At 41.2% G+C, this 20,470-nt stretch overlaps 2 protein-coding genes across 2 annotated transcripts; both read right to left on the bottom strand.

Moving 5' to 3' along the window:
• Positions 1-282: 282 nt before the first annotated feature.
• Positions 283-1,739, bottom strand: LOC132910139 (death-associated protein 1). The gene is made up of 3 exons (XM_060965645.1): positions 1,595-1,739; positions 1,336-1,435; positions 283-933 (listed from the first exon to the last, which is right to left on the bottom strand). The coding sequence occupies exons 1-3, from the start codon at positions 1,641-1,643 to the stop codon at positions 774-776; spliced, it is 309 nt and encodes a 102-aa protein (XP_060821628.1). The 5' UTR covers positions 1,644-1,739; the 3' UTR covers positions 283-773.
• Positions 1,740-1,958: 219 nt separating this feature from the next.
• Positions 1,959-3,256, bottom strand: LOC132910132 (proteasome subunit beta type-5). Its single transcript, XM_060965629.1, has 5 exons — positions 3,061-3,256; positions 2,791-2,947; positions 2,507-2,719; positions 2,188-2,421; positions 1,959-2,126 (listed from the first exon to the last, which is right to left on the bottom strand). The coding sequence occupies exons 1-5, from the start codon at positions 3,202-3,204 to the stop codon at positions 2,026-2,028; spliced, it is 849 nt and encodes a 282-aa protein (XP_060821612.1). The 5' UTR covers positions 3,205-3,256; the 3' UTR covers positions 1,959-2,025.
• Positions 3,257-20,470: the final 17,214 nt, after the last annotated feature.

The following is a 20,470-nucleotide window of genomic DNA, read 5'->3' as shown; positions in this document are numbered from 1 at the left end:
ACTTGCTCGATGCACGTATACGGCTATAAAGCCAAGAGGAAAAGAAAATAATTCAAACGTTTAATTTTTACATATCAGAACGTATATTTTTTTTCTTCAAGTCTCATACAAACTGTGGCCAATGCTGTGGGTCTTGTCCGACATTTATATGCTTAAAAGTTACACTAAGTAGAATGATTCTTTTTCATAGTGAAAAACTAAATAATACGTACATATGTAGGTACAATTAATTAACGAAATTTTTATAATGTTTAGGATAGATTGAAAATAAAAATGCACAAATTTAAAAATAAAAATGCGTAATTGTTTGAAGTATTACACAATCTGAACTACAAACTGGTCCCGAAAACGGTTACAAATAGTGTATCATATAACTTGAGATAAGAGCGTAGTATCGTATAACAATCTAATCTAAGAATTGCGTTTCAATAAGTGATATATCAGAAAACGAAGTAAATCATCTGCTTAAATGCCGATACAGGGATCTTGTGGCATCATATTAAAGATAAATTCTTTTCTTCTTAATAACAATAATAAACTTTCGTACTTTGTTTCATATTACATGAAACCAAAGCTTCTTGGGTTAAGGCCTACGTGCTTGGATTTTAAGCACATAAAGTCCTAATAGCCCAAAGAAACTTTTAAGTACACACATATATATATAGATATTTATCATTTATTTTTTCTTTTGTTTTTGTTTTAATTTAATGGATAAGTATGTAGGCTAGTGTTTCTCTGGATAGCCACCAGTTGGTATACAATATGCACATCATTCATTTCCTTGGCTGATGGATAATAATTGGACGTGAACAATGAGCTGGCCTTGCATCATGAGTTGGAACAGGCTTTTCATGGAAGACTTGCACAGCTTCTGGAGGAAAATCTGCATTTCCTTTTGCGGGAACTCCACTGATCATGAGAGTTTTCGGTGGACTAAAACACAATCAATACATATATATATATATAAATATTTTATTAATCATATAATTATTAACTGTTATTATAACAGATAATATTATATTTTTAGTTGTTTTTATTTCAATACAGAAAAAATTCCTTCTTTTATATACATTCATATTGTTCGTATCATATTATCTTAGTGCGTAATACGGATGATGACGCAAGTAAGCAGATATTGCACATCAGGCGTATATTGTTGACTATAGACAATGGTTGTTTCAGAGGTCAATCGTGTTTTTATCGGTACAGTTTATTTACCAAATGATCAAATGAATGACACTCGTATTTATGTACTACTTTTCATTTACTCGTATTATTAAAATGTGAAATTATTGTTAGCGTAGATTTAAAGATAAAGATATCTAATTTGCTTACCTACTCGATGTTTTACTTTCATCCACGTCTTTAATTGGTTTTATTTCCCGATCTTCTTTTGGTGTTTTATGCTGGGTGATTCTCATTCCGCCTGCTTTTACTGGAACAAAGATATAAAACTTAAATTTTGATTAAGAGAGAGCTAAATGAGCAGATGGCCTTGAAATATCCAGACAGGTGCATATAACGTCAATTGGCTTAGTTGTGTAAACATGTTAACCTTCTCCATTTCGAGGGAAATTGCGATTTATTTCGTTACCTGCAGGAGGATGTCCACCCTTGAGTTTATACTCTTTTGGACTTGACATTTATGCGTTTTTAATTAAAACACTAAAATATAACTAAAGCACTTATTTTTCTTTCTATGGAATAACACGTCTTGTTGCACTACGACACCAATCACACTGATTCGATGGCGGTTGGCGCTGTAATATGTGGGAGATAGCAGTGGGGATGTAGCTTCAAGACACGTTCTTTTCGTCTTATCTTTTATTTTTGTTTTGAATGTTGTTCGTAATTTATTTGCAATATTGAAAAATGACATTCATAACGATTAAATTACATGTTTACGACGAATAAATATTTATTTAAGTGTAGAACCACGAGTAAAATAGATACAAAAATTTTGTATCTCAAAGTAAATTTTATTAAAGAAAACATTTCACAAAATACAATAAGCTATAAATGCTATTAATTAAGTCCTTGCTGTTTCTGATCTTGGTACATGTAGTGAAGGTCTTTACAATCTTCATCAGAAATATGCACCCAGCCAGTTGGCTTCATGTGATACACTGTAAAAAAGATCCACATTGTAACATACCATGAAATTTTTCTATCTTTATGATTACATACCTCTTACTATACCACCAGAGTAAGCATCTCTGTGAGTGGCATGGTAAATTGATCTTCTGCCAAGTTCATAGGCCTCTTCATCAGTCAAGTCCCAGCGATAGCCAGAATCTAGTGCACCAAATGCATAAATTGAGCCTGATCCTACACTGAAAACCTTTCCTGGTGTACGAGCACCTTCTGAATCAACATAGTACAAGCTAGGTCCTCTTTTGTCCCATCCAGCAAGCATCATACCTGACATCATTGATAAATATTTCATCAATTTCATTAAACAAATCTATTGTGAATGTTATTGAGTTTGAAAGAGATAAAAGCCCACCTATACTTAATCCCATTCCTTTGTAATTATATATCATATTTGATAGAAGTTTGCTAGCAGCAGCAATGGAAATACGTTCTCTATTCCGTAATTCATATGTACGACATTGTTTTGCTAAGACTCTATCCCAATAAACACAATCTGCAGCACCACCAGCTAAAGTTCCAAGGAGATAATCATTGATTTCAACGATCTTCTTCATGCTGGATGAACCTATGGAAAAAGAAGATATAATATTTCTTTTTTGACATTATAACATTCAATACATATGCATTTTGTTTTACCAATAAATTGGCCTCCTGTTGCTCGTGAGTCAACAGCAAGAACAATTCCACCTCTATATTGAAAACCCAATGTAGTAGTTCCATGATCAAATTTGATCTTCAAATGTTTCCCTGCTTCATCGGTTCCTTCAGCAAGTTGTGCCAATTTTTCTGCTGGCTATTCATATCAAGAAAGAAATTTTAGAAACGGTGAAATGACATGATTTAGCAAATTTAAATTGTAGAATGGTTATGTAGGAAACCAACAGCGGATTTGAATAATTTACTTACATTTATATATGGTGGTACTGCTAGTTGTACATTATTGGTAAAATTTCTACTATATGTCTCAACTTGTCGCGAATAGTTATCTTCTTCGCGTGAGACATTAAAATCAACAAACGAATTCAGACCGCAAACCTCAGCAAGCGCCATTTTTGTAATAGGCTCTAATGTTGAATGCTTGTCATCTTGTTAATTCAACTGTTCAATGATAGAGAGCGCATTTGGTGTTTTGGCACCATATTCTTACGCGGTTTTACCGCGTAAATTTTAACCGCGCAACAGTGTCGTTCTTCTGTGCTCGTTGTGTTTTTGTATCAAAATAAGTGTTTTCTTACCAACATTTAATAATATATGCCTAGAAGAATACTTAAATAGTGATAAAACGAAAGTATAATATCAATTTTACAGAAAATGTAAATAAAAGTATAAAAGCAGTTCTTGATGAAATATCATTAACCTGTAACGACTAAGTAGTCAATGGAACTAATCGTAAGTTATAGTCCATATTTGATTTGTTTATTTAGAATTTGTATGGAAAGAGATTATATACATAAAGCTCTAGTACATGATACTACAGAAACTTGTCTGTGATAACATGTATTCCTATCATTCACGTTACTATACTGAATCGATGATAATAATAATAACATAGTGAGACGTAACTAGTAAGAGTAACTTAGACACAAGAACGGTAAGGCGTCAGGTCAACTGATCCTAAGACGTGGAATACGAAAAAGCATTGAATGTGATGTCTATTCTGCAGCTTGTCTGTGGTATTATAACATGCTATAACTATTAAAAAATAAAATAATTATTATAGAAAATTCGATAAAAACAGGGAAATATCTACATCTGTATTATTTCTTATTTTTTTATGATGGACTAACGAAGTAAAAAATATATACGATTGAAAATTTTCATATATATGTATATTTGTATTTTTAGAATATCCACATACTTATCGACCATTGCCAATACAGTAAAATTCATTGCTATATATTCTTTCAGACAATCCCGGTTGGTGGCGCTAGGAGTATAGGAACGTGCGACGCAGAGGGTCGTCAATTTGAATTCATTTTCCTAAATAAATTAAAGAAATATTGGAAACCAAGTAAGTCGAACCGAATCAATTTAATAATAATGTTGTACATTTTATTAACGTAGATACGTTTACCGAGAATACTGTAAACTACACTTCTGTTTGTGCATAACTATAAACGTTTTAAGACTATTCTATAAACGTTATATTTACTACTTTCGTATTTCTTTGGTACTTATGGAGAGACTCCTATAATGCAGGACTGATTTATTGCTACGAAACGATTATCTGTATCAATAACGATAACGAGTTTCCCGAAAAAAAGGAACCTTCGAACTTTTCGTTGGAATAGAACACAGTCCGAGCGGCGACTTGACATATCGTTCCACGTGGAGGCGTACTCCACGGTCCATGTATCGCGTGATTTATAACATTAAGATAATCAAAAGCGAGGGCACGTCACACTTCGATACCATGAAGTACAAAATATGTTGGTGTTTCGGTAAAACGTTGTTAAATATCGCGTATTATTTTGCTCGTGGGGTCAGCGATATGACGTAGTTGTGATGAAGACAGGGTCACGTGTAAGGGGGTAAGGCACTTTACCGTGTTCACTGATTGGTCTGTGTCGTGATCGCACCACCCATGTAGTCTACGTACTATGTGTTACAATACGAAATATGATAATATGTTATTGCACATTTTCCTTGCGATTCTTTGTGTTAAAGCAGTCGATGTTTGCCTGCCACGGAACACCGATAACGATAACATTCTTCTACTCTTTTCTAGCTATATTATCGTCGTTCTGGTCCCTTTCCAAACGCTCGTTTGATGCATCAGAGAGAAACGCGTATCAATTCCATCCTTCTCTCTCTTACAGGTTGATTCGATCTTCCAGTAGATCTTTCTACTTCCCAAGTATGAATCGTAAGATTGTTCCGACTCAGTGTAATCGTTCCAATGTTACATTAAACACAATTGCCCGTTATACTTCTTCTTTTCATTTTCTTCGTTTATATTGTGGGTTATCGTAATAGTAAAAACATGGTATCTGAACTTGAGCCGAAGATAAGGGACGATAATGATCTTGCATTATACACGAGACACCATCGAATTCTAATCAGATCTTTGTGCTGCAATACATGTATAATTCAGATCAGTCAGCAGGGATTTTACGAATCAACTATGCCCGCGTATTGGTGTTTTCTTTTTAGTATTTTTATTTCTTGCATTGGGTACACGAGAATTTCCTTCGATCTTCAATTTTACACGGACCAGTCTCGTTTGACGATCCTGTGTGGCTAAAGAACAGCTGAGATCAGATCATTCGTTCACGGAATACTTTACGAGGAAGACAGTCTCACATATACTAATTGATACGATTATCGTATGAAAACTTTCCGACAACGTCGAATCATATCCTCCATACTTTTTTTCGTACATTTGTTTGGCTTAATTCTCTAAATTCTAATATTATGACCATATAGGGACGGTTTAAACCATATAGATATGGAACGTGTGGAATGATATATTCAATGTCACGTTTCTTCGAACTCATATATAATCGTGCTAAAATATGGAAAAAACTTTTCAAAAAATTCGATGTGCCAAAGGGTCAAGTAACTTTATAGATACCGTGGAATTTTCAATGACGACGCGACAGTTCGGTTTACCACAGGATAAAACAGCTCGATAACGCGCGAACGCATTTGATGTTCGAATAGAAGCCGCTCGTTTTATCGGGTTTTGAGGGTCGACGGGGTCGATGGTGCGACGCTAGATTCGATAAAAGTTAAAACTGTTCTCGCATTCTATCGCTTCTCCTGCTTGATCATTCGAGTCCTTCATTTTTCGTGGCACTTCCTCGCCAAACTTCGTACATTATGATATATTCTACGGTTCAGCGTTATCAGGATACGGCTCGATCTATCTCAAAGTTCATGTTGCGATTTCATTCTTATTTCAGAAAAATTGCCAACGTGAGACATACGTAAAGGGATGACGATAATAATGACGGAAGCGCGTCGATTATATCGAGGAAAATAAACAAAATAAACGATCTTGTTGATTCACTAATACACATTGTGTCATGGACAAAACATGTTTTCTCTGTTACTATGAATTATTGCGTAGAAATTCTTCTTTTTTTTTCTATCTCACGATAAATGTCCCTCCTCTGTTCTTGAGCGATGCTCGTTCTTCTACGGTTCTACTGATTTCGTTGGATCGCATTAACTCGATGGTTTTATTAACATACGATATGCCTGGTTATAGTTTAAAAGTTCACGACTTGGAGTTGATTCGGTTTCCTCCTAAAAAACCATCAATTTATCTAAATCTGCACCGATATAAGTATCGTTGTCGTGTAATATCGCCGACTCGTGACCGACTGATGATTCACAATGATCAGCGGTCGAAAAGATGCTGCCTGCTTCGTGTCATTGTCGGAGTTCAACGTTCAATTCGTGCAAGACGCGAGCTTTGTCTCTGAAGTGTGTTCATGCGCGCGGAAAAGTCAGAGAGACGACGCTTCTTATCAAGAATCAGTTGAACTGGCCTACGAAAAAATCAGAAGGTCCTTGGAACCTACACGCGCAGCATACTACGCGTTTCCACTTTTTTATGGTGGTAATCGAAGCGCCAGTTCTTACAAAAAACTATAGTTAACGACGATATCTTTGCAACGGGTTAATCTTCTTAACAGGAGCTATCGCGAGGTTAATTTCAAAAACGCTTTGATTGTTTCAAGTGACTGCATTAATGTCTCGAATAACCGTTGTTCTTTAGTTGTTGTCGCCTTGTTATATAATCATTTACTTTTGAAAAATTGACTCGCAGTTACACCATAATTAAAATGTAACCCTTTGTCTTATGATATTTTTAGTAGCTACTTAGTGGATCATTAGTTATCCATTGTAATACAATGATCTACGGTATAAAAGAATTGAAGTTAAAATTAAAGTCGAAATTAAACTTTGTTCCAAATATAATGCGCCTTTGTTACATCGTAACTATAATCTGTATCACGAGCGTGACACGATATTGTAAGAATACGAGAAATTAATCGAGTACTAACTATAGATTCTCAATATATATCTCAAGAAATAAATCAAGGAAACCTAATGGACGACGTCATTTCCACGAAACTATTCACTGACATCCATTTTCTCAATTCTACCATGATTTGCATTGATCGAAGTCGAAGTCAGCTTTCGATTGTTTATCCGTTATACATCTCGATCATAATCCGGAGGTTGTAATTATGAAAATTGCATCAGCAACGGTGAATGCGAGGCAATCCCTCTAGGCCATGTTCGATAACATGTTTGTCCGATAATTTGGCGGCGCGGCACGAGGCTGGATGAGACGCTCGTTTCGGTGATACTCGAGCTTCTCACCGGTTTTGTACTTTGTACATACGAACAGCCAACATAATTTTATATTACTCGGTATACGCACTTATTCCGCTCGAGTGACGATTTGACTCGGTAATGATCGCGCGCCGGTAATTACGCAACGGGGGTAGAACTCGGCACGATCGCGATCGTTGAGTAAGAGACGAGGTGAAGGTGAGCAGTTAGCGGCGAGAGTGTAAGTAGCGCCCGCCACGGAGCGAACTGCAGCTGATCGTTGGCTACTGTGGACCAACGACCGCGGTTACATTGTGATCTTCCATCGTTCTTCCTTTCTTTCTTCTTTTTTTATGAAAAAACGAAACACGTGTGAATAACTGGAAAGTACTTACCTATATCGATGTTCACGTAGAACGATACTTTTACATTAGTAGAACACATGGAATTTAAATAATTAAACGTTTTATATCGAACGATACTCTGCCAAACGAGGTCGTAGTATGTTTCCAGTATTTTTCATAGAAATTATATAAATATGTCATTTCGTTAAGTATATAAAAAAAATTTCTCCTCGAGTATAGGAGATAATTTAAAATATCGAAGGAAGAGGAAATTTTTTGTAAACTACGAATATCGAATCATGGTACACGTGTCCGTGAATGAGAAGCTGATGCAATAGCGATTCGAAATTGTATCTCTCAATGTTTGTCTTTGCGTGTACTGCCTATACGAGTTACTCTGTGGGTTCTACGTAAGCAAAATTTACGGCGAATGCAATGACGATCATTAGGTACCTCCATTTGTCGATGGTAGCTACATCAGGGAATACCTGGAGGTCCGTGTCGAAATCTCGGTTACTGCTGACTCGTCACACCGGACTCGTATACAAGCGTGCCCACTCGGTGGAACGTGTAGGCACGAGTGGGCCTGATAAAAGTAGGTGTGCGAGTATGCACGTAGGGGGTTTTACGAGGAACCGACGAGAACCGTAACCTACTTTTGTACAGGAGCCGTGAGCGGGTAAATTGAGACGGGAGAGGGGTGTTTCTTGGAATTCGTATAGTCATCAGATAAAGTATTCCTTCGTCGTTCTAAATCTTCCATGGCCCCCCCTCCTCCATTCATGACTTGTTACCTTCATTTCGTCGTTTCAGCGATTTAATTCGATTTCAGTTTGTTCGAACTTGAAGTTTATCGACGAGAAGCGGTCGCGTGATTTCCATTCCAAATGTTCCAGTATTTGCCATGTCTTTTTTGTCCAAGTAACCCTTCTATCTAACCGTTGATAGGCTCCAGCCATCCGCGTGTAGAAGCTGAGAAGAATAATATCGAGCAGAGGATGAAATTCATTATTTCAACTGGTCCAGCTATCGGTCGACCGGGAAAAGGGTTATCAAAGCTATTATAGGGCTATCGGGACATTTTTCGTTCGCGTTCCTATCATGTATCGCATGCTGTCGTACCTTCGACGGAACTAGCGACGAAACTCGTATGCATTCCCATCGATTGTAAATCTTACTTTTCCTCCATTGATCGATAAGAACACACATAGATCACGGAAACACCGAAACGCGCAAAAATTGCTTCTCTCGAGCTATTTGAAAATTCCGATCGGTAGCGAGTAATTAGATGGTGAGATTTCATCATCAAGCGCCGCTGAGAAATCGAGCACGCGTCATTGACGTCGATTCTTGATAATCCATGAAATAACTTGGATCGCGTACCACAATGAAAACAGAGAATCTAAGGGAAACACATTGGCTTCGGGTCGACGAAATGCAAAAGCGGGGAGTAGAAAAGAGAGAGACAGAGAGAGAGTGCGTAGAAAAGAGGATGCGTGTGCAACGTTCAAAGTGGAAAACAACAATGACAACGGAGACCCCCTGCGATGCGTATCGCGATACAATTGCATCATTAGCCTAGTAATAACGCGACCCTAGCAATCGTGTCACTCGAGGTTATGGCTCGTTTCTTTTTTCTTAACCTTACTCGTGCCTCTTCTTCGCCGCTCCGTTTGTGATAACAGAAGCTACGCGATATCTTCCTGCTTCTTTGGCTCGTGAAATCTCGCGGCGAAACAACAGGAACGATTTTACCCGACCTTCGCCTTTGCACTCTTTTTTCGTAGTTTTTCTATGTTCCTGACGTGTGTGCCACGTGATGACCATAAGCTCGTGGATTTTTCTGACCGGATCTTATTCGAATTAGCCTGTATCATATACGGATTAGTATAATAGTTACAAATACTAATTCTTGCGTCGGAATACTTCGATTGGTCGTGACGTCTCGATTAGTCCTGACATTGAGGCGCAGTGACGATGTTTAGAGAAAGAAAAATTGCAAAAGGTCAAATAGTCGATAACATATTAGACACAGACGTAATTGGAAAAATTTGAGAGCATCACTGCTCTGGAGATAATATATATATATATAATATATAAATAAATAAATAAAATAAATAAATATATATATGCATTCGAAAGAAAACCTGAAAGTAAACGAAACAACTTTTGGTCCTTTTTCACTAGGAATCGACAAATCGTTGCCAGAACGAAAGAATATAATTAGCAGATTTAATCTCCTATATGCTAGCTTACCCTTTGACCTCCGGAATAATTCCACTGACCAGAGCATACATCGTGTGTTTGAACTTAGCATTCGACATATTCCGTAACTACATTTGCTAGTAGTCTAGCTGTTAATTATTCTACTGAAAGTTTATGAAAAATTCTTAAAGATTTGTCCGTTTCTTATTCCGGAAATGGTATGTACTCGTGCATCAGATGTAAAGAGAGAAGATGTGTAGCATCTGCCTAGCGAATTTTACGTAGATAACCTGCTAGAGATACTCCGAGAGGAGGACTATTCTTAGTTTAAGGACACACGGATATGAGGCGAATCACAACAGACCTTTTACCCGTCTGGACCATTATGTTCATCTGCGAATCGTAACATAGGATCTTCGCTCCTCACATATTTCAGTCTGCCAAGTTAGCTTTTCCTCAATTATAGGCTGAAAAATTCGTTCTTTTACCTAGGTAGATTCTATTTAATTCGTCTTATGAGAACAGAGAGGGCGGAGGTCTCTCGCGAGACTCATCGTGTCCGAGTGTCTCTGTTCTTTTATTATCGGCGCAAGGAAGTAAGCAATGAAACGGATGCACCAGGAACACATCGGTCACTCGGTCACTCGTAGTGCACGCGGCTGTGTACGCTAATATTAGCGTGGCAACATGGTAACCGCGCATCGTGCTTATTCCTGGCCGAGCAGCCAGCTGCTTGGCTAGCCAGAGTCAAGGTCACGGCATTACTAGCTACTTGTCGTCAGAGCCACAACGCGGATATCGCGCGTGGACCACGTATAGTGCTAGCCAGCGGCGTCGTGCCCTTTTCCGGCCCCTAGAACCGGAAGAGCGACGGAGTATCGTGGATCGAAGCCTACGACTTCACTTCGGCAACTTCGAAACCTCGCGATTGACCGAGTTTTCTCCCTTGTCAACACGGTTTTCATAAGATAAAAATAAGTCGAAACGAAATTACTATCCGGTCTTGTGATCATCTGTTATCGTCTGGTCAATTTATATCGAGCGACGTGTCTTCATGCTCGCTTTGTCATGTGTTCGTTAACATTCAACACAGAAACGTTTCATTACCATTTTCTAAGTTGCCTCTCGAAAAACGTCGAGATAAGAACGCGGTGGATAAATCTGGTTAACGTTCGACTCAATTCTATTAGATCATCGAGGCGAGTTCAGAATGTCTTTCACGTCTTAATGTTTACTAAAACTTCATTACCACCTTCTCTATTTAGATACTCACGCATCTTTTCTTAAGGAATACAGCTGTTGGTATCTTTGGCATCCTAATCTATTTGTCATGATCGCGACACATACAAGCGAATAAAGTTACCGGACGAGAGTGAGAAAAGAATAAGAGCATGAAGTAGAATGAAAAGCGCAAGTGCGGGACGTCGTTGGTGGTTGTTTAGCCAAGGGTGAGAGGGCGCAGTTACCAATGGTGACGGGTGTACCGACCTTGACCTTCGTTTTGAAGCAGCATGCACGAGCGTAGTGCTGTCGCCCGAAGCGAATCGCATGTGTGAGAACGTCTCGTTGCGCGAGCCAGCCCACTTTGGTCGCGCGGTTGTATGTGGAGCGCGGTAAAAGTGACAAGACGTTAAACGACCCGGTCGATCTACGTTACGTGCCCCGTTACGGAGTACGGAGCTCCCGCGATCGCTCTCTATATACTTCATTTATCCTAAGCACAGCTCGTAACCTAAGGCCAAGGTAGTGGGTTACTTTCACCGATGTTATGTCAATTCCTGGCAGCGACGGCGTTTTCTTCGTTGACATTACGAAATACCCCCTCTTCCCCGACTTCATGACGGATCTCTTACAGTTCCGCCGCCTCTGCCATTACCTGGCTGCTCGGCCAGATTTCAAACTACGATAATTTCGAGTCTAATTTCATTCTGTTTAAAATACACGAATACCAACGTGTCAATGAGATATCTAGAATTTGATCTTACTTCAATCTAGATGTTCTTCCTGCGAATTTTATCTATTTTTATGTATTTTTATTTATAGAGCTATTTATTCGACGATTTATTCGATTTGAAAATGGTGCGCGTAATTTTTAAACGGTGAAAGTTTGCGGCCCGATAATACTTTCTGTACATGCGATAGCGAAAATGTTCGAAAAGTTTCGCTAGCGTTTGCTTCCACGGCCGAAATATACCAAACATTCCGGCCGTATTTTTATGTACTCGATGCAATTGAGTGCGAACGATTTCTTAATTCCACCAGTCTACGATGGAACAGAGTTCAGTTCGAACGGAGTTGTTGCTTAATCTTAAAATCATCGTCTTAGGTCGTAACGAGTAATTTGTCTTCTTTTTCTGCGGCTAGAGCAGATTACACGGCGAGGTTTTTTTCAATGATAATTCAAATATCGTGCGCTACAGTAATTGGTTCTTATCTGCAGAAAGGCAAAACGAAGATTGAAATTACCATTTTAAAAACTAATTGAAGCTTCGACTTCGTTAAAACGTTGAAATTGAAAAAAGAGGGAGAGAAGCAACGAAGGACTGGATATCTTGAACGTTGTCTTCGTGGTATGGAACGTTTTAATTTATATTGTATTAAACGCTGCTTTCACCGCTATAAAAGTGCTAATCAATGAAAAATAATAATTTTTCCCACTGAATTTCGTCGATCCCAACAACGATCATATTTCATAGCGGCGCTTTTGGAGTAAACGCAAAGATTGAACGGCATTTTGCAGAAGCACAATCTTTTTAATTATCTTTTAACGATACTCCGCGCCATATAATTTACGTATCAGGTGAAACGTTTGTTGGAAACGCGGCGTCCTGTAATTCGCGTTAATTGCTATGTTTCTCCGCTGGGTTATGCGCGGAATTTTCTTTCCTGTTCCTAGCTACGTCAAAATCAAAACGATTCGCGGACACACCATCCTGGCATTACCGCTTCGAATATAAATTTCTGTTAATGAAGTCGTAACATTGCGATATGTTTCGCCGCGAAATGGGTGATCACTGTTGAACATACAAACTCATCCGGTTCCCCCGGTTAGGCTAGCGTATTTTAGATCTGGAAAAAGAGGGGAAAGGAAGAGTTCCAGTTTCACGATCGGTGTATCCAAGCAGGCGTAAAAATATAGGCTAAGTGCGCGCGCTCATGAACGCGTATGTATACACGTAGCTATGAAGGAACGAGAGTGAATGAGCGTAAGCGAAGCGCTCCTTTGGCCTCGTAATGAAAGTGAAATCGAGGGCGCCAGAGTGCTTGCTCGGCTCTTCGCTTCACCGCTGTGTGCGTGCCCCACCAGGCCGCGCACCGACAACGAGAGTTACTTTGGATAGCGACGGAATAGTCGATACGGGGCAACGTTACGAATAAAAAAAAAGAAAAAAAATCGCATACAAGTGAACTTTTCCACAACTCGCCGTACTGGATCGCTGCCATCGAAAATTCCTCCAGTGGAAATAAACAATACGAGCGTATGACGATAAAGATTCGGCAGCAACCGAGGATTATCGATCGAAAACAAGCGGAGAGAGACAGAAGAGAGCAGAATCCGAGTCGAAGGAAACGTTTTATCACCGAAACCTGTCGATTCCGAAGGATTCCAGATTTACGAGTAAACAGTCACAACACGAGAGAGAGAAAGAGAGGGAGAGAGAGATGGAGAGAGAGAGGGGGGGTGGAGAAGGGGAAAAAATTCGAGAAGGGCTGAATCGTGGTGAGGAAGAGCGGAGGGTACACAAGGTGTCGGCTATCCGTACTGTTGGCGCAAACTTTCACTTTTTTCGTCTCTTCACCCCTCCCTTGCTGTGCTTTGTAAAAAGCGCCATGGCCGGTACCACGTCGTCATTGGTTCATTTTCGTTGAATCTCTTCGTTCATTGGGTTTCCCTTCCATGCACGACTCTCTTTCTTTTTCTCTGCTTTACCTCCACCTCCCCACGCTTCTGTCTCTCTCTTTCTCCTTCTTTTCCCCCCTCGTTGATCCTCTTCTTTCCCTTTCACTCTCCAAGAATCCTCTCTCTTTCTCTGCTCCTCTCGAACTCGCTTTCCTCCGTCCCTCGCTCCGACGATATCACGTTGATCCCCTCCAGCAACCCTCGACACTTCTGGGCACGGCAGGAGTCCTTATGTAACTGACACCATTCCGCTAGAGTAACCGGGACAAAATGCTTCTGATATGGCCCGGTAGGTAGAAAAACAACAGAAACGTTGAAAAACCGAGTCGCGAAATCGAACGGCGTTACTCGAGGGGACCTCCGTTAACCGAAAATAATTAGTATTCCAGAAGAAGAAAATCGGTACATGGCGAGAATGTGGTCTGCCAGAGGAGAATCGAATAGATGTTCGTCAGGGGTAGTTACGAGAACAACGCAACTCTTCCGATCAAGCATTTCTCTTTTGATGAAGGACTCGTTTAGGCACAGGTTTGCCAAATTGTCGCAACTAGGTAGAGATGTGGATCGGTTCGTCCCGCGAATCTGGAGCGGATTCGACGGTCGTCCGTTCTATTGTAGTCACCCGTAAGAATTCCGCTTTTGCAATCTTCCCAGGCTCGATTCTAGTTGCGCGCCAATCGACGCTTCAGAAGCGACGCCCGACAAAAGTTCGCGAAACAATGAACGACGTTGCAAATCCGCCGGAGATCCTTGCGAAATGACTCCAGATATTTCTATAATCATATTCCATTGGAACACCGTGAGACGATATTCGTTTCCCTCGATTATAGTAATTATCACCTGCGTTCTACCCTCGCGAAAACTTCGTCTTATTAACGAATTAATAAGAAAGAAAATACACGCAAATCGGTGGCAAATAATCAGAGAAAGAAAAATTATCGGCTCGTTTGAGTATAAAGCACACGATTAAATTGTTGATCATCATCGTGTATTATCGTTCGAACGGCTTCGATGCGCTTCATCCTGTTATCAACAATTTCTACGTCGCTTAAAAATATGTAAGCGCGCACCTATTTGAATCGGTTTATATTGAATGTTTTGTACCGGTTCCATTGTGTACGATAATGCACGATGAATATTTACACGGAAAAGGTTAATCGTATTGCTATTAATTGTGCATTGCTTGCAAATCTCGATCGTTCGTCTGAATTAAAGCAGCATCGATTTCGCTATCGCCGTTCGCTGATATATATTCTATAATTAGACCGTTTTTCCTGCGAAACGCGCGTACGCTTTTCGAGTCGGTGAACGAACCGCACGCGCCTCAATTATCGTCTTAGATAAATCGTCGGATTATTAATCGTCGTATGCGTCGTTGAAGCAACGTTTGTCGCGAAAACTGTCTACGCCTCTGTCCTCCGTTGGTCGATCTTTTCTAATTAGTCGATATCGAAAGCGTGATATATTTTACACATAATAGAGCAAGTGTGACGATGACGATGACGACGATACAAACGACAGCTTAGCAAAGCGGTGGGGACGAAGTGAAAGTGAGTTGAGTATTGTTTAGGAAGCCTCGACGCTACAGTGATTCTCAGCTTGACGAGGTATTACTCCTACCATGTCTCTCGAACGCTCTACGTCGACAAACGTTCAGAAAAAGCGTCGAAAACTATTAAGTGCGAGAATCTCCGGTTCCTCGATCCTTTGTCTCAACGCTTTCCCGCTACCTAATTTCCTAGCTTTCATTGTCTCCACTTTGTAACGCGTAACATTATTTCTCAGATCGAAATGCCAGTTGTCGCTCAAGGGATGAAAAGAAATTTTTTATAAAAATTAATTTAAGCTCTTCTCGAAAATCTCATTCAACGATGGATATTGATTATCCGTAGATACGATTTCGCAATAGCTTGTTTTCAAAACACGGGAATTGAAGACGTAAATTGTACGTGGCTGCTAGTTGGACAGATTGGAATGAATAATCGAAAAGAAAAGAGAATTTGCATACGCCTCGCCGCGACGATCGCGGTGCATCGGTAATTTCTGAGGAGCGAGAGATACACGCGCATGGTACTGGCATTTGAATGGTTGTTCGGTCGGCTGATGCCGGTATTACCGGTATCTAAGCCGCCAATGAGTCGCTTACATAACTGATGATGCACTCCCAGGTTCACAATGAGATTTGCTTTTGGCGATACAACTTTCCTTTCGATGGATCAGTTCGCACGACAACGCGTGCTTCTACGTCGCTCGAAGCGCTTTTAGAACGCACGCGTTTCTTCGCCTCGCCTCACCGTTCGCCATTAGACTTAGCCATTACACTCCACCTTCGACCGTGGAATGTTCGTGGAATGTTTATGGATAAATGAAAATAGAAACCTCGATGATGCCTCTTTAACGAGCAAATCGCTTTGAGTTCTGGCGATTCGATCGTTTTAGCTTCGAACGATAGGAAAGAAAGCAATGAGAAGGCGAACCGAACACCGTTTAGATGCCTATACTTTCTTATACTCGTGGGATTTCCTTCGAGCGTAACTCGCTCGTGACCTTCGCCGGGGTCCATTGTCATTAATTATGCAACAGAGCTCGCGTGACATCAGAAGCGATACAGCGGGGATTTCTGTTAATTTTCCTCAAGAAATTCCACGAAGCATATTCCCATTCTGGAATATCGCGCTGTCTTTACGCTACAATGTTTTCCTTTGTATGTTTATTCGTGACCCGCGAGCATATTGCAGTTTTATGACGCACCGACGACCGGTTTCGATCAATTTACGTAGAAACAAAGAAAGAAAAGAAGAGACGGACAAAAAATTAGATGTATGGAAGTATATACACATATATATTTAATGCACATAGGATTCTCGGAGGTTTCCATTCGAAATAGTTGCTCGATGTGCATTTCGCAATCGATAAACGTCGCGATGCATCTTTTCCAAATTTGCATAAATGTGAATAATTGCGCATAGACCGGAGGTTAATGAACTCGCGCGTTCGTGTTCGGATGCCTTCTAAATTATGGCTCGAGTCATTATTCTCGATTCATAATTTATCATTCGGACGCCTTCATTCATAAAAACGAAAAGGGAACGGCATTCGTCTCTCCATACGAGTCGAATTAATAAACGAACTGTTGCATGCTTGGTATACTCGGTATATTCTGATGATAGTAGAAAAGAAGTCGCGGGTGTATAGAACGAGAGGAAGGAAACGGAGGATTTCAGGCCGTGATGTTTTATTCATGTATCGCCGACACGTGCGAGGTAAAGGAGCCGGAATACATCCGATAGCCTGTAATATCATCCAAGGGGATGATGTCAGTTCGATATCGAACACCGAAAGTACTTGATTTCGGAGTTACATCGGCCGACCATACGTGGACCGAGCCGGCCGATATCTCGTTTCTTGTAGGCATATAGTGCAGGGATCGAGTGCCTCGCGTGTTCTTCCGGCGGGTTCAACGACCGGGCTTGGCTAGCTAGGAATTTGGTGCAGGTGAGGCCCAATGAGGAACGCCTCTCTCTGTCGGCGGGGCCTGCAGGGGGATCATGTCTGCTTGTTTGCTTGTCTTGCTGTATGCTCTTGCAGGCCAACGACCCGTCACACGCCACCGTGGCGGACCTTCTACTAAAATAGTTGCTGCTTCCATCATTTTCACGCTACAACGTCACACGTTCGATTCACGAACTGCGAAGATACGAGAATTTTCATCGCCTGTCGCAACGTTAACTTTAATACGCTGTCTGATTTGCTTCGGGTTGTCTCTACTTGAATCTCCTATGAGGTGATCGTGGTTGTAAAAAGATACTCGCGTGAGTTTTGAATATTCAAACATTAACCTACATATATGCATAAGCGTCGTTGTTTTTACGCCTTGTTTTAATTATCGCAGAACATGTAATCACTTACACGCCAAGAATTTGTCAGACGAGTTAAACGGATCTTGACGAAGCTCTTGTCCCTTATTCCATAAATCCTTTGTTTGAGCACTGTTCAAACATGCGCTCGAACCGGTGCTCCGTTCCGGAGCGTGTAGGTAAGGTCGACGGCCCGATTTCGGTTCAAGCCGCGCATCGAAATCGTCTTCTAAAAAGGTCCGCCTTCTACTGGCCGGATTTCCAGGAAGCTAGGAAGGTGCGCGCGTTCCGTTGCTTCGCCGCAATAACAGGGCAAGGGGAAATAGATCTCTAATCAGCGATAGAAATGCCTGGCAGCCGGCTAGTTTTCGTACATCGATCGCGAATTTGGATGCGAGCCAATTTGCCCGAGCATAAATAAACGCGACTGTACGTCGGTAAACATTCGTATACCTGTACGTTCATTTTTACTCGTGTGCAGAATGTCACAGGTATAACAATGTTCTATCAGCGAATCTCTAACGATCGCGTTACTGTATTCTAGAGATCCTTTTTTTAGATCAAGGATATTTTTTTACCAACGAACTCACAAACAGGATGACACGTTGAACGAGGAAGAAACCAGGTAGTAGTGACAGAGGACGAACGAGAGCTTCTTCCGGAGTTCTGATAACCGGCTCGTAAGATCGCGCAAAAGCTGACGTTTTCGTTCGTCGTAGTCACGTTTTTGCACATGTGCGTCCCCGATCGTCGTGTACAGTCGTTTGTTCGCGTGCAATAGATAGAGACGAACGGCTCGAGCTCGGACTGTTGTTATTTTTTACGATGCTTCGATCCATGTTTACACATAGATACGTTCATGAACATTTTTCTATATCTTTCCGTTATATTTCCATGGTTGCTGGCATGGATCCTAGAGTTTTGGCTCTGATTATTTGTAGTAGTATACAATCGATCTATAGATAACGTTTATCAATCATATACTTACATCGTTGTTAAAAATGGGTGTTGCTCGTACGACAAGGATCGATCGTGAGATATGGATGGAAGAGTCACGTTGAGATTTTATAAAAGAAGTAGAAAGGTTAAATTATGTAAGTGCGTACGCGTAACGATGATAATCGATCGATAGATACTGTGTTGCATTGTCGTTACCGTGGAAGGATTTCCTCCGAGACAATTAAATGTCAATCTCGATATCGATGGCCGTCTCCTCAACGAGATTCTGCGTTGAGCGGGAATCTCCAACAGGAGCTATTTTTACTCGGTTTCCTGACCTACGATAACGACCGTGAGCGTTTACGCTCGTGCGAAAAAGAGGAAACAAAGCTGGAGCGCTTCGCGTTGGACGTTGGTTTCTTTCTCGGCTAAATATACTTGGTTCCGTGAATCTAAAGAAACCGGCGTTCGTGCTTATTACGCGTTTACGCCGATTCTCGCGACTGCTTCCTACGGTTCCGCTTCCTAGTTCATACGTCCGACGCGCGTTAAAAATTCTCATGCGTCGTTACGACGATTACCGTATCGTAAAATTTCGTATCAGATATCCTCCGCCTAGAAAAACGGATTTTATCTGTTTAATTACACGAGAAACATAGAGCGCGCGTGATTTACAAAGCATAGCGATATTTTCTCTTTTGCACTCTGCCAGGAACTCACTTACACGTAATCGTTGCCAAAACGCGGGGCACTTCCCAAAGAGTTGGTGTTGTAATAAGCAAGTCAGAGAGCATCGATACTCATAAGGTTGTTTGCAACAGGAAACAGTCGGTGTAGAAGCGAGACGAGGCTTTGTTTTAGCCGTAGGACGCAACCGTAAGCCCGTAGGTCAGTAACGTCGATTGCGAAAAACCGTTTGCTCGCCCAACTGCCTCGCCGACTGACTGACTGACTGACTGACTGACTAACTGGCTGGCTGATTAGCCGTGGCTGACTGGCCTGTCTGTTTGGCGTAGGCCGTACATACAGAGCGGCGTGAGCCAAGCAAGGTCAGGGTTTCGCGAAACAGCTGTTAGGCCTAACCCAACCCACATACGACCGCGAAATGTTACGTAGTACTCGCTCACAAATATCTCTCCCTTGTTCCCGGTCGGTCCTTTATGTCCGGCGGCCAATGTTGCTGGTTTACGTCACTCTCGGATCGCGAGTATAACCGCTCGCGAAATCCTTTCGCCGAGCTAGTGCCGCTCGAACCAGCCTCATATTACGATTTACGGTCATCCTCACTTTCGTTTTTACTTGGCACAGATAGCGTACGAATTGCTCTTACGACTCATATTCCGTTTTCCCCCTCGGACTATTCGTCCTTCCGAACGTGGTAGACGGAATACTCGTACAAAAATAACAGGTCGATTTAATTGTGCGTCGACACAACGATCTTTTTCTCACGCGATATCACCGATTCGAATCTGGAATCGAATAAAAGCCTGTTGTCCCCGATGGAATCGCGCCACGAAACGAGATCTTTTCGTATAGGTCGCGTGCGATCTTTCCTCCTACAAGATTGCAATACGCGCCGGCCTTGGTGACTCGAGGGAGAAAAAGCGCGCGTGATCGTGACCTTTGGCGCGAGCTGTTACCATTCGAACGTAAACGCACGCATGCACGCGCGTGCGTGCACACGGGTGCGCGCGTTGCGTGTCACGGAGCAAATTCGATTGCGTAACGGCTATCGTTACGTAGCGGACAACGCGTTGCGTGGAAGTAACGAGGTTGTGTTC

Source organism: Bombus pascuorum, chromosome 8, assembly GCF_905332965.1.
Source record: "Bombus pascuorum chromosome 8, iyBomPasc1.1, whole genome shotgun sequence".
Lineage (NCBI taxonomy): Eukaryota > Metazoa > Arthropoda > Insecta > Hymenoptera > Apidae > Bombus > Bombus pascuorum.
This window is presented reverse-complemented; position numbering and strand designations above follow the sequence as displayed.

Excerpts from the sequence above, each read along its gene's own strand:
- LOC132910139 (XM_060965645.1), bottom strand. The coding sequence starts at position 1,643 with ATGTCAAGTCCAAAAGAGTATAAACTCAAGGGTGGACATCCTCCTGCA. Across the intron at positions 1,436-1,594 it reads GGGTGGACATCCTCCTGCAG|TAAAAGCAGGCGGAATGAGA; the intron begins GTAACGAAATAA and ends TCTTTGTTCCAG. Across the intron at positions 934-1,335 it reads GAAAGTAAAACATCGAGTAG|TCCACCGAAAACTCTCATGA; the intron begins GTAAGCAAATTA and ends ATTGTGTTTTAG.
- LOC132910132 (XM_060965629.1), bottom strand. The coding sequence starts at position 3,204 with ATGGCGCTTGCTGAGGTTTGCGGTCTGAATTCGTTTGTTGATTTTAAT. Across the intron at positions 2,948-3,060 it reads CAGTACCACCATATATAAAT|CCAGCAGAAAAATTGGCACA; the intron begins GTAAGTAAATTA and ends TGATATGAATAG. Across the intron at positions 2,127-2,187 it reads CTCTGGTGGTATAGTAAGAG|TGTATCACATGAAGCCAACT; the intron begins GTATGTAATCAT and ends TCTTTTTTACAG.